The sequence below is a fragment of the Rhinatrema bivittatum genome, chromosome 3, assembly GCF_901001135.1.
Source record: "Rhinatrema bivittatum chromosome 3, aRhiBiv1.1, whole genome shotgun sequence".
Taxonomy (NCBI): Eukaryota; Metazoa; Chordata; class Amphibia; order Gymnophiona; family Rhinatrematidae; genus Rhinatrema; species Rhinatrema bivittatum.
In genome coordinates, this window is record NC_042617.1 from 309,398,150 (window position 1) to 309,412,347 (window position 14,198).

Here is a 14,198-nt window from a genome sequence, read left to right on the forward strand (position 1 = left end):
CATCACAATGAGATCCGGCCCACCCACTCCTCCCCAGTAGCGGTCAGGGGCTGCTTGTCCAGTTTTTACAAGGAGTGGGTGAAGATTGTCTGTCTGATCAGTGGGTGCTCGAGGTAATCAGGACAGCTACGCCTTAGAGTTTTCTGTCCTGCTCAAAGACTCCTTTCTGAAGTCGCGCTGTGTTTCTAGCAGCAAGTGGGAAGCCGTGGAAGGAACCCTGCAGAGATTAAGCCTGGAGGCTATTCTCCTGGAGCGGAAAAAGAGGAAGGAAGGGGTGATTCATCCATACCTTGACGATTGGCTCATCCGGGTCAAGACACAGGAGAACTGTGTTCGAGCAGTGGACCACGTGCTCCAGACATTGTGCTCTCTGGGCTGGCTGATCAACCTGGCGAAGAGTCAGCTGATAGTCTCAATCCCTGATGTACCTGGGAGCTCGGTTCGATACCTGGTCCGGTTGGGTGTTTGTGATGGCGGACAGGTTGGCTGAGTTGCAGTGGCAGGTTGAGCGGCTGCTACGTCTACAAGTTCCGAAGGTCTGGGATTACTTACAGGTCCTAGGCTCAATGGCCTTGATGTTGGAACTGATCCTGTGGGCTTTTGCCCACATGCGCCCGCTGCAGAGATTCCTATTGGCCCACTGAAATCCAGTGTCAGAGCAATACCATCTCCTGCTGCCACTAGGGAAGGAAGCCAGAGTCAGCCTGTTGTAGTGGCTATCTCGGCCCCATTTGGAGAAGGGATTGGGTGGTAGTGACCACAGGGGCAAGTCTCAGGGACTGCAGAGCGGTGTGCCTGGGTCATTCGGCACAGGGCCTTTGGTCCCTGGAGAAGTCCTGGTCCATCAACTGACTAGACGAGGGCCGTGCGCAGAGCCCTGGAAGAATTTCTACCGCTGGTGCAAGGGCACACGGTTTGGGTTTTCTTGGACAGTGCAACCACAGTGGCATACATCAACTGTCAAGGTTGATGTATGCCATCATAGGCGGAACTACACCTAGAAGGGATTGCAGCATCCCATGTCACCAGAGTAGACCATATGCAGGCGGATTTCCTCAGCCATCAGCAGTTGGATCCGGGGGAGTGGGAGCTGTCCCCTGGAAGCCTGGAATCATCATTTGTGCCCGGAGGGGAGTTTCTGAACTGGACTTCATGGCGATGCGGCTCAATGCAAAGACGACCCAGTTCTTCAGTCACAGATGGGATGTCGGTTCAGTGGGACTCGACACTCTGGTGTGCCCATGGCTGAGGGGGATCCTTTGTTTTCCCTCCGTGGCCACTCATAGGGCACGTGATGCGGTGCATAGAGGCTCATTCTGGCTCTGTGGTGTGGGTGGCTCCTGAGTTGCAGCGATGTCCATGGTTCGCAGATCTGCTTCATCTTGCCGTGGACGTCTCCCTTCGTCTAGCTAATCTGTGGGGGTTGTTGTCAGGGCCCCATCTTTTCGGATCGGGAGGATCATTTTTGTCTCATGACCTGGCTTTTGAGAAGCCAAGGTTGTGACTGAAGGGTTATTCTGAGCCGGTCATTACTACCTTTCTACAGGCCAGGCGCCCGGCGACCTCCATGGTGTATGTCTGAGTTTGGAAGGTATTTGAGACCTGGTGTGCTCATCAGGTAGATCCTCTGGTGGCTTCTGTTCCGCATATTTTGTCCTTTCTTCAGCAGGAGTTGGCTTATAGTGTCGGCCCTTGGTTGCCTTAGGGGTAAGGTTCAGGGCAGCCTTTAGCCTCTCATCCCAATGTCTGCCATTTTCTGAAAGGAGTAAAGCATTTAAAGCCTCTGGTTTGGAAGGTGTGTCCTAACTGGAATCTCAATCTGGTATTGAGGGTCCTCTGTGAGGCCCCCTTTGAGTCGTACCTCTTTAAAGGTTCTTACCTTAAAGACTGTATTTTTGGTGGCCATTTGCTCGGCCAGGCACACTTCTGAGTTCCAAGCCCTGTCTTGCCGCGATCCCTTTCTGCGAATCGCCTCCAATAAGGTTTCTTTACGGACAGTGCCTTCATTCCTTCCTAAGGTGGTCTCTACTTTTCATGTGAATCAGACAGTGGAGTTGCCGAGGTTTCCAGACTGGGACCGAGATCCCTCTATGGGTAGAGATCTCCATTTATTGGATGTCCGGCACACCCTGTTGCGTTATTTGAAGGTCACCAATTCTTTCTGTCGATCGGATCATCTCTTTGGTGTTCGGAGAAGCTAAGAAGGGAGAGAAAGCTTCTAAAGCTTCCTAGCCTGCTGGTTGACAAACTATTTCCTCTGCCTATGTTTCATGGGCTGCACTGTGCCAGCAGGTCTTAAAGCTATTTCTGTGCGTGCTCAGGTGGCTTCGTCGGCTGAGTGTCAGTCGGTCTCTCCTCAGGAGATTTGTAAGGCTGTGGTTTGGGCCTCACTTCACACTTTCGCTAAGCATTACTGTTTTGGATCTGCGTGCGCCAGAGGTGGCCTCCTTTTGGTGGGAGTATGTTGAGCGGGTCTTTCTGGTTCCTGCCCAGTTTAGGGGTGCTTGGGCATATCCCACTTATCTGGACTGATCTGGGTATGTTCAGGAAAGGGAAATTGGTTCTTACAGGAATGGAAATTAGCAGGTAACACTTGTACATAATATTCTGTACTTAGGGCCAGGGACACAAGAACACTTAGACTCAGTAAAAGGTATAAAGTAAATTTTATTTGGCATTATGAGTGTTCTTGGGAGATGCTGGATACTGGGTGCCCTTTGTCTTTCAAAACAACCAGCATCTCATTGAATACAGGAAGTGACCCTTCTTTTATAGTTAAACATACAGTATTGTCTAAGTTTCTAGAATTACGTGACTGCCCAAAGACTCATTTACAGAGACACATCATACTGTTGTCATGACAACCTATCCCTGAACTGCCCTGACAAGTTTTCCCAGATGTAGCCTATTTGCCCTCACTCTCCAGATACAGATCAATCCAGAGGCCTGCCCTTTGGTACTTTCAAAAGACTGACTGTCCTAGAGCTCGCTGGAATGTTTACCGAAGAGTTCTTTCAATAGAACATTGGTCTTGTCGAGCTTAGCAGTTGCTAAGAGTTGGTTTTCCGGGGTTTCCAACCCAGGGATTTTTCATTCGCCCCGTTTTTAGGGCAGTAGTGTGTTTGGTTCAATTTTTGGCTTGGGTACTGGTCTATACTGAGGGACTGCAGGTGGCACTCTTGATTAAGTAGTAGTGCCTCAAAGTTTGTTCTCTGCCTCCATCTGCTGGTAGGAATGCATAAACCTACTTGTCTGGACTGATCCGTGGTATTACAGGAACAGAAATTAGCAGGTAAGAACCAATTTCCTTTCCTGCAACCACTCAATCTTTCAAAGGATGTCTCGGGTCCTTGTGGCTTCTAGAAAGCCTACTAGAAAGTCCTATGGACTCAAATGGGGGAGGTTTTCCTTGTGATTGGATCTAGGGCCTTCTGCTCACCTCTCCTGCCTCACACAAAAACTGCTTGATTACCATCTACACCTATTGGAAGCTGGCTTGAAAACCAACTCTGTTAAGAGTTCATCTGAGCACAATTGGCACATACTACCAAGGGGTAGATGGTATGCCCATCTCTGTACAGCCTATAGTTGTACACTTCACATGGGGTCTGCTTCAATTGAAGCCTCCCCTAAGGCCCCCCACTGTGTCTTGGGACTCAATGTGGTGTTAGCTCAGGTGATGAAAACTCCTTTTGAATATCTGCGCACTTCTGACCTGAATTACCTGACCTGGAAGGTCATATTTTTGGTGGCAGTCACCTCAGCACACAGGGTCAGCGAGCTGCAGGCCTTAATGACTTACACTAAGTTTTATCATGACAGTGGTCTTTGCGTATGCACCCTAAGTTCCTGTCTAAGGTAGTGATGGACTTCCATCTTAACCAGTCCATCATCCTGCCAACATTGTTTCCCAGGCACCATTTGCACCAAGTCGAATGAGCCCTAGACAGTTTGGATTGCAAAAGAGCCTTAGCCTTCTATTTGGAGCGGACAGAAGCCCATAGACAGTCCACCCAACTTTTTGTTCCTTTTGATAGGAATAGGTTGGGCATTGCTGTTGCCAAACAGATACTGTCGAATTGGCTAGCAGATTGCATCATCTTCTGTTATGCCCAGGCAGGACTGCATCTTGGGGACCATATCAATGCTTATTCTGTCCGGGCAATGGCAGCATTGGTGACTTGCTTGGGAGCAGGTCCCATGGAGATCTGCAAGGCTGCAACATGGATTTCTCTTCACGTGTTCACACATCACTCTTGCTTGGATAGGGATGGCAGATGCAACAGTAAGTTTGGCCGATCTGTCCTTCGGAATCTGAGGTGTAGAACCCAACTCTCTCCCATCTAGGGCCTATTTGGCTTCAGGCTATCTCCCCCCTCTGTTACCAACAGCACCATTGTTGTGCCCGTTGACATCTCGTTTGGGTGTTGTGGTCCCCTTTTATGTTGGGCAGCACCCTGTAGCTAGTGATTCACCCATGTGTGAAGACTACCATCCTGCTTGTCCTCTTGAGAAAGCAGAGTTGCTTACCTGTAACAGGTGTTCTCTGAGGACAGCAGGATGTTAGTCCTTATGAAACCCGCCTGTGGCCCAAGAATTGGGTTTCTCCTCTTTTGTTGTATATATGATTCTGTTCTAAGACTGAAGAGGGGACCCCATGTGGACTCATGGTATAGGACAATGCCTAGTGTGCAAAGTCAGTTCTAGATAATTTGACATTTTTTCTGTCGGGGGCTCCATGTGATGTCACCTATGAGGAGGACTAACATTTGCTATCCTCTGAGAACATCTGTTTCAGGTAAGCTATTTTCTCACATACAAGAATGCATTCTTACTAGTTTTAAGTCCTGATTTTGTTGTAAGTTGAGCCCAGAGTTGATTCTCAATGCTGATCATTAACATAACTGGTTAACCTTTAGTATATTTTAGAATGTTAACAGCCATGGCTATTTCTTAGTCGGATTTGTGTAATCTCACTGCCCTGTAATTCTTTGTTCACCACCACAGGAACCTCTTCCAAAACATCCTTGCAATTGGGGGAGGGAGAAAAATAGCTTTGAAGTGCCAAAAAGTGGAATATAAGCCAATATATTTACTGATTCCAGTCCTTTGCCCATTCCCCCTGGTTCCTGGCTACACTCTTTATCAGTTTCCTCTTTTTTTTTTTTTTTCAGGAAAGACTCAGATGAAGCTGACCTGGTGCTGGCAAAGGAAGCAAATGTGAAGTGCCCACAGATTGTGATAGCGTTTTATGAGGAGAGATTGACCTGGCACGCATACCCTGAGGATACGGAAGGCAAAGAGAAAGAAGCAGTAAAGAGTTAAATAGTCACTCCCCAGGCCGTACCTTTTTACATGTATATACACACATTCCCTTGCCTGCCCCAGCGCATCCATGCAAATGTGCTCATTACTGTGTCTTGAAGACAAACATGACGACCTAGTTTTTATCTTTTTTTTTTTTTTTTTCTTGAGCTACCCTGATGCTGAGGGTTTAATTTGTTGTAAAAGTCATTTTTAGTGAAGGAATAGTGCCGTATCATGTCCTCCACTTTCTTGCCATCTCTTTAAAGAAGAAAGAATTCAAATCATGTATGTCAGATCATTTCTGTGCTTTTGTCTGCAGAATGCAGGTGGTAGCAGTGTATTGGCAAACCAGTGGCAATGTCTACTGGCCTATGGGGCAGGTTGCCACCTAAACTGGAACATCAACATCTCTTGTCCCCTCTGATCTGTCTGTTAACTGAGAAGGATGCCATATTTAACCCAAAATCTGCCCAACTGTCTCCTATTGAGGAGTATTGGTGTCCCTTCCTAATTGTATTCTCAAGTCTACAGATCCTGCTTTCGGGATCAGATGATAAAGGGATTTAAGAATATGCTCCCGTAGAATATGTGAACTGTATTAAAATTACTGTTGGGTGCCACCACTATGCTCTAGCACAGTCCATTGCTTTGTTTCCCTGCAGTGTTACTTTACACAGAATATTTTTTTCCTATTTGGATTCCAAATAGGAAAAGTTCTTCTAGTTTCTTTACAGATTTATGGTGGTTTCTCTTTGTAATTGAATGAGGTGCCAGGAAGTTAGAGAATAGTTCTTACTCTCCCTTTGTCCCACAAAACCTGCTTTTAAGGACCATGCAATACTTGATGTAGAACAAAAACTTACCACTGTGGTGTCCTGTAGTGGGAGGTTTAAGGACCTTCTTGGATATGAGACTCCAGTCAACTGTCTAAGGATAAAGGGAACTGGTTCAATGGCAGTGCTGTACACTGCTATGGAGAGGAATGTGGATTTGATTCCCATTTCAGGCCTTCCACTTCATGGTCTGGCTGGGATACTGCAGAGGCAGTATTCAAATGAGACTCCCTGCCCCTAGGGTCTATACATATTGGTGACACACAGTGGCCAAATTTAGGACCCATAATTGCAGGATTTTAGAAGGGGCCCTGATGCATGGTCCTTAACGAAGGGCCATCACTAGTGACTGGGCTATAGTAAGTTGTAGATGGGGACCTTCATTTTCAGTTATTTTATTTTACCTAGGAATTTCAGTGTTAGAACAAATGAGAAATCAGTGGGGAAAAATGACTCTTCCATTTGATTTTTTTTTCTCTCCCGCGATATCAACTTTTCCACTGACTATAGCACTGAAATTCCCACACAATAAAAACTGACAATGTAGGTACCTAATTGAAGAGGATATAAAATAGGAGTGAAATCCCCTAGGTAGTTGTGAATGAAGTCTTATGGTGCCAGAACCCAGCCCAAATTCTTTCTGAACTGGAAGTGCAAAGGAACAAACTGCCTGGCCCCAAAAAAGCAAATCTGCCAGGACAGCAAGTGCAATAAAAGTTAGATTCATTTAGTAAGCCCTTAACTAGGTATAGGAGCTTAGCTGCAGACAGTTCTGAGCTTTCGCATTCTTGTATGTTTTACACACAAATATAAGACCTGCCACACTGGGCCATACCACAGACTCATTTAGCTCAGTGTCTTCTCTGACGGTGGAAAGCAGCGAGTGCTCAGAAATATGTAAGAAACAGGGTGTGTATATAGCATTATCTGTCCCCCATCAGACCCTCCAATTTCTAGCAGTCCTAGTTTAGGGATGCATTCAATCCAGGGGTGACATCCAGCTCATGTTAAAATGCCTGTAATAGATCTGTCTTCCATAAAATTTTGAACCCAGTTATACATTTGTCTCCAGTGCCCTGTGGCAGCCAGTCCCACATGTTAAACACATTGTATGAAGTACTTCCTTTGGATTTACATCTGCCTGTTTTGGGCACCTCTTAGTTTTTTGAATTGAGGCATGGTGAATAATAGTTCCCCTTTTTTTTTTTTCTTCTTCTAAATGTCTGTTTTATATGCTGCCATATTTCCCCTCAGTCGTTTTTCGAGCTGAGTAATTTGGTTTTAATACTCTTCATACAAAAATGGTTTCATGGATCTGGTGAGGAGGCATGTGTGCAGAACACTAGAGGGTTATGGTAGGGACATTCTGTAAAGCTTTCTATTCATGATAGGCTTTTCCTTGGACTTCAAGCCCCAGTCATCGCAGCAACAGTTCTTAGACTAAGGAGTACAAACGGTTTTTTTTTTTTTTCTTCCTGGAGATTAACGCAAACCAGTTAATAGGTGTTGCTGTTGAGCAATGGCTGGGATTCTTTTCCTCCCAGGGGCTGTGAACACTGCCATAGTTGTCCTGAGGAACCAGAAGGTGGAATTGGCTAGGGGCATGGCCCTCTTCAAAGATGTGCAATAAGAATAAGTAACATTGTAAATGACAGCCGGTAAAGACCAAACGCCCAGCAAGATGTTCAGGTTTGTAACTATCTCAAGGCTGTTCTCCTGATAAGTGTGCCTCCACGCTCTGCTCTAAATTATAGCAAAATGCACAATCTCCTACCTCCAGTCTGTTTTCTCCTGAACTCCATATAGACAAACTTTGAGCTGCTTCTGCATAACATTTTATAGGAAGCTGAATGAGCTATTTTATCCTACTTGTCCCAGTACAAATATATAAATTCAGGTTTAACCTTAAAAATATAAAACTACAGCAGCAGTCTTGAGTTGCTGTCTCACATAGCTGGTGTGTGGTGTGTTCTGCATTAGTTTACATATGTTCAAGCTTGTCAGTAAGCATGTTACTTTCTCTGGGACACGAAAGCTCATTTATTAGAATTTTACATCCCATGAATGTACTTGAAGTTGTTTTCTTATCCCCTTGATGAAACACATGTTTTGGATGCTAGGAACCTTTGTGTAAAATGCAATAATATGCTCCCCTCAGAGATCACAATGAATCACCCAGGGTGTCCAGTTCATCACAGGGCTTTTCATCTGTGTAAGGTTTGTATAGCTTCCAGCTCTACCTGTTCAGGGATATATTCTAATAGTGGTAGGATGTGGGGTAGGGATATTTTTTAGGGGTACTGATTTTAATGTCTGCAGTTAATTCTGACTGCATTTGGGGCCAGCCTGGTAGCTCACTGGTAGTGCTGTGCACTGCCATGCAGAGAGCTTGGGTTCAATTTCCAACTCCTGTCTTCCACGTCCTGAGGGGAAAGTACCAGTCATTGCACAACAGTGACATCCAGTGACTGAATTTAGGGCCCATGATTAGCATTCCAGAAGGAATTCTGTTGCATGTCCCCTGGCAGAGGATTGTCCCACTGAGCTTAAGATTGCCAGCATGTGCTCCGTTCTGCAGAAGCCCTACCTTTTTCCACACACTTCCTGCTACAGGACTGAATGCATGCTTGACATAGTTTGTGCTCAGCATGGCATTACTGCTAGTATTACTCTTGAGAGGTGCCTTGCATGCTTCTGCCAGCTGGCAAGTGAAGGATGGAGGTTGTTGCAGTTGCAAGTTTTTAATAACATTCATTTTTTGGGAGCTTTCAGATGGTATTCTTGAGAGCTGGTAGGTTAGTGACATCTACTTAGTGTTACAAGAAGCAAAGCATGCACTTAAGCAAGCAGTGTTATGCTAATATTAAATGAAGTTAGTAGCAGAGAACTGTATTCCATCCAGTGTTAATTCTATTTAGCTACTTTTTGTGTTGTGTGGGCCCAGTATCTTTTGTAGAAAAGCCATCATTGAGTATCCATTGCATATATTTTCTTACCAGGTTCTCTCCCCTCTCTCCCCTTCAAATTAGCTTTATACAGTGTGTGGAGATCTGAGGGCTCTCATTTCATAGTAAGATAATTGTTGGTAGGCAGGCTTAGGGTTCCAGATCTAATATCACCACAGACCCTACTTGATCTCTGGTCATCTCACTGCTGCCCTCTGTTTGTCCCAGATTGCTTGAATATTGCTACCACCTGCTGATAATGAATTCTTGAAACCACTTGGCAAAGAACAAAAACGGGATTTTTAACCTGCCTTTCAAAATGCACAAGGTGGTTTGCAGCACTATTAGTCACTTTTCTAAAGAGCGTACAGTCTAAGTGGGTACCTGAGGCAATAGAAGGTGGAGAAGTGGGACTCTAACCCCCAGGTAGACATTTTCTTTGTGCACTATTGTGTCCATAACACTGCAAATGTGTAGAAGGGGGGGGGTCCCTCCCATCTTAATGTAGTTTTGAAACAAGCCTCACTCCCCCAAATCGTTCCTAATTTCATGCCGCTAGCCAATGCTGTTGCCACCAGGACACTAAGTTCATTCTTGTCATCTCTCTGCTGCGGTCTCTTCATTCCTCTGGTTTTCTCATCTCTTAGCTGTCACTTACACTTCACATTTTTCTTTTCTACTCTTTCTCTCCCCCCCCCCCCCCCCTTTTGGCTACTACTCACAACTTTCATATTTGTGTGAATTCAGTCCCTTTTTGTCTACATTGCCATGTGTCCCAACATACGCATATGTTCCTTTTTTCTGTCTCCCTTATGTTCCCCTGCCTCTTGTATATACACCTACCTCTGCTGTGCTCTATATCAACTAATTCATTGGTGGAGCCCCTCACAACTGCTGACTGCAGTGTCTTGTCTGCCAGCACTGCAAGCAACTTAAGCATGGCACTTCTCTTGCTTATCTTGTGCATTGTAACATCAGCAGCAGACTGTGAATTTTGAAGTTGCAACAGTGCCAGCAGATGAGCCCCAGTGATCAGTAGCCTCAGGACAGGCTTAGCTGCTCCTTGAAACAGCCAGCCCATGCACAGGAGGCTATGTGGCTGCATATGCACAATGGGAACATTGATTTCCAGCCCATTGAGCCTTCCAGCTTCATATCATGACCCCCTTGTTTTGAGACTTTCTATGAAGAATGCTTTCTTCTACCTGATCACAGCCTGCCATTATGAGAAATTTTAAGTCCCTGTACAGGTTTTTAAAATCTACTGAACTGCCTCCATGTTAATGTCATTACAAAGTTTAAAATCTAGCACCAAAGAAGTCTCCTAACTAGCAGCAGCTCTGGATATGTCACTATAACATAATTGTAAAGCATAGAAGGGTGATCAAGCTGCTAGAGTTGTTAAACATTGCATGCCTTTTTTGTGTGCCCTGCAGAATTCTGATCCTGGCCACACCAGTTTCTTCAGAATTTTAATGACATTGTGTGAAGGTGCAATAATACAACTAGTGTTAGATGTTGTATAGGAAGTAGAGTAGTTTAAGTGAAGGCTTTTGAACTCATTTCTTGGGAAGTTGAAGTAGAGCAAATTGCTCAAGTTTATAGATATGCCTTACCACCACCAGAGGATCTCTGACAGCTGTGTTTATACCACAGACTGACAGCATTCAACTAGCCAGCAACATTTTTTTAAATCCCAAATGTTCACCAGAATTCACTTGCATCTCTGCTCTTTATACAGTGAGAACAGTCAAGGTATCAGTATATAGAATAGAGACTGCAGCTGGGTTATTGTAGATGTAGAGACTGTTGGTTCCAGATGAAAATAGTGTTACACAGGATTTGGGGCATTAATTTGTTTCCCTAGCTGTATAAACACCTCTGTTTTAAAATGCTTGTTAAATGCTGCCTTTTCTAATCTATACAAGCATTGGTAATTAAAACATCTCTTCTAAGGCAAACAGGCCAAGGGAAAGCTCAGGATAAGGTGCATGTGTGTATATGCCTGCATTTTTATCCTATCTTCATATTCCCACTCCCAAAACAGTTGGGCTAATGTAATAAGTCATGCTCAAGCTGCCATGTGTGTTGTGTGTGTTCCTGCACTGACCTTAATGCACATCTTGTAACGTGTTCAGCATGGGGAAAAAAACCTGTGGCAGGTTTTTGTGTATGCTTACAAATGGCACGTAAAGGAGACAATTATCCATTTATTTGCCTATACAGGGGAGCTGCGCTAGCAGGGAGAAAGGTTAGTGGAGGATTTTGTAAGTGGGTTTTTTAGCGGCCTGGGTCAGGGCAGGAGTTAAAGCGCTTGTCAGACCATTTTTGTCATTGCTGGCATTGGTGTAGGTGTCCATGCAGCTCTAGTATAATCATGGAGTATGTTCACTTTTTTTCTTGTACAACGGTACATTTTGCGGGTTAGCCCAAACTGCGGAAGCTTTACAGTGTGATTAGAAAGTTAGAGAGAGAATAGGCTGAGAAGGCAGTTTTTGGAGGAGGGCCCAAGAGGAGTCTTGCCTTTAGTCCCACTCCCAGCCATTAACTATCTTGAAAGGGAAAGGCTTTTGCCCCAGTAATCAATCGTGGGTCTCCACGCACCCGCAGCTTTTCTGTAAGGATTGCTGTGGAGGGTCTTGAGTGTGTGGTTTTACGTGCATAACTGTGCGTGTAACTTGTTTCTGCTTGGATTTTCTATACATATCTCACTATCATCCATTATTACATCCCACGCAGCTGCCTGTTTAGGACACACGTGCTGAGAAAAATATGCGCAAAAGTAACGACTATTTCAGTGCAGGTCTTATTACATTGGTCCCAGTATGTCTGGGGGCCAGCAGTATCCTTAACTGATCAAGGGCTAAAGGGATGTTTTTGAGACTAGCTCAGTGCCAGCAGTTGTCACCACAGTGATACCAGCCATTTTCCCTTCCTTCCTTGGTTTCAAGCTGGTTATGCAGTGTCCACAAGTCTTGCTGACCCGGTCAGACAACTCATGTCACTTGTGCCACAGTGCTATACATGTTCCATGGTGCTGGCTTTTGTGTGTTTTACTTTTAAAGGCAGAGACCCAGTAGAAAAGCTTTAAGGGATTTTTGTTTTCTTGCTAAGACCTTGATTTTTCTTAGGACTTTTCAGTTGCCCAAGGACAAATGGTATGTTTTTTTTAGCCAACATCCCCTGTCAGTATAAGTGTACATTGGGGAGAGAATTAATGGGGGGTGAACTGGAACCAGCGAAATCACAGAAAATTCCACTCCTGCATGAACTGTGCAGATCTCTTGTACTATGAATTTTTTCTTAAATTGTGGTAGGAAGACAGCTTTTAACTTACTAGCCCTGATGCCTTTTTTCCCCAGTATCAAGCTGCTATATCTCCGCTGAACAGTATTCTGATCATAGAAATGACAATTTGGGGTTTCAGCTGTAGGCAGGATTTAGGGGAGTGTTTAAATATATATATAATATAAAATAGCAGATTAATGCTGTACCAGGTGTCTAGCTAAATTTTTATTTTGTAGTTTGTGTTGTGTGTTTGGAGACCTATGAAGAGGAAGGCTGGTAGAACTCAAGTGCGAATTCCATATTTTAATTCATTCAGATGGTATGAGTTAACATGAGACCAAGTCTATGCTTTAAATCTACACTTACCAACTGGCTTCATGAGCTGTAGCTCCTGTTTGGTCTGTCTCTGACATGAGTGAGCATTACAGATAAGCTACTTGGTATACATTGATGTTGAAGGAAGGAGATACGTTGAGTGCTATTTAGTTCCTAAAATTATAGGTCTAGTTAAAATACTACTGGGGGGGGGGGTGCCTTTTTGAGGTTGTGACTTGTAATAGCTGTGATCAACAATGGGGGTAAGGACATGCTGGTAGCCACAGTAGCTTCCTCTTGCATATCTTAGGAAAGGGCCAGGGAAAGGTGCATAAATCAGAATGCTCAATTTTAAAAACATCTTTTATGTGATAGAACTTGAAGAGGTATTTCTGTTCTTTGCTCTTTATCATGAGCAAGATCAGACCTGCAAATTGGGTTTACAAGCAGAGCAGTTTAGGGCAGGGACAGTCAACTAGTCTTCAAAATCCACCACAGGCCAGATTTTTAAGATACCCACTATGAATATGCTTCTGAGAGATTTGCATGCACTGCCTCCATTCTATGCAAATACTTCTAATGCATATTCATTTTAGATATCCTGAAAGGCCTGTTTGAGGACCATAGTTGGCCACCCCTGGTTTAGGGTCTTATTCACATGTGGTTCCTGTCATTTCATGGCTAAGAGGGAATTACTACGTATGGCCATTCTCCAGATGAAAAATTCTGCTTTGCTGCTGAAGTACTGTGATGCTGGATGTTCATTGACATCACAGACCAGGGTTTAGTAGATCTGTGCATACACTTTCATTTTTTAGAGGGGATTTAATAAAAGGGCATGAAATATTGGTGCACTGAATCAAAATGTGCATACAAGTGGAATTGTCTGTAAATCTGTGTACAGAGCTATGGTATGCTTATGGAAACCATAGCAAAGAAGGTATTGTGGTTATGCCCAACCACCTTTTTAAAAATTTTTTAGTATATCTGCCCATGCCAATGTATTTCATTTTGTGAAGACTTTTTTTGTTGCAAAGAAGTCCAACTAATTTCTGATCTTTTTAAATGTGTTAATGTATGTTTACCTTTTTATGTAAATGTTTAAAAGGAAAACTAGGGTTTTCTGTGTTTTATTAGAAACTTACCTGTTACAAATCATGATGTATCCACCACCACCTCTTCCTATTCTTTTCATACTCCTGTATTTGTTCTAATAAATGGTTACTTTTTCTGTTTAAAAGGTGAGCTGAATTGTCCAGTTTGTCAAAATCTCTAAAGCTGGTTTCCAGATGCTTTTGTGGGGTCGGGGTGATCTTTATGATAAGAACATCAACTTTGATTTAGCTTTGCATGTGATTATAAATGTGAACTGGGTATTAGCTAGTTCAGAAGTCTCTTAAGCTTTAATGTTGCTATCAGATGCTGAAATGGTACACTGGGAAAGGAAGCTATGTCGTTCTGTAATTTGTACTCTTGACTTTGTAGTAAGAGTACTTTTTTAGATGGTAAT

General features: G+C 44.0%; 1 protein-coding gene across 4 annotated transcripts in view; it reads left to right on the forward strand.

The window, feature by feature from the left end:
- The window catches only part of CBX5 (chromobox 5), a 59,412-nt gene extending 45,488 nt beyond the window's left edge, over positions 1-13,924 (forward strand). For all 4 annotated transcript variants that reach the window (XM_029595181.1, XM_029595178.1, XM_029595179.1 and 1 more), the window contains exon 5: positions 5,175-13,924. In XM_029595181.1, coding sequence (XP_029451041.1) covers positions 5,175-5,325 — 151 coding nt within the window. In that variant the 3' untranslated portion in view covers positions 5,326-13,924. The remainder of the gene's footprint in view (positions 1-5,174) is intronic.
- The last annotated feature ends 274 nt before the right edge of the window (positions 13,925-14,198 follow it).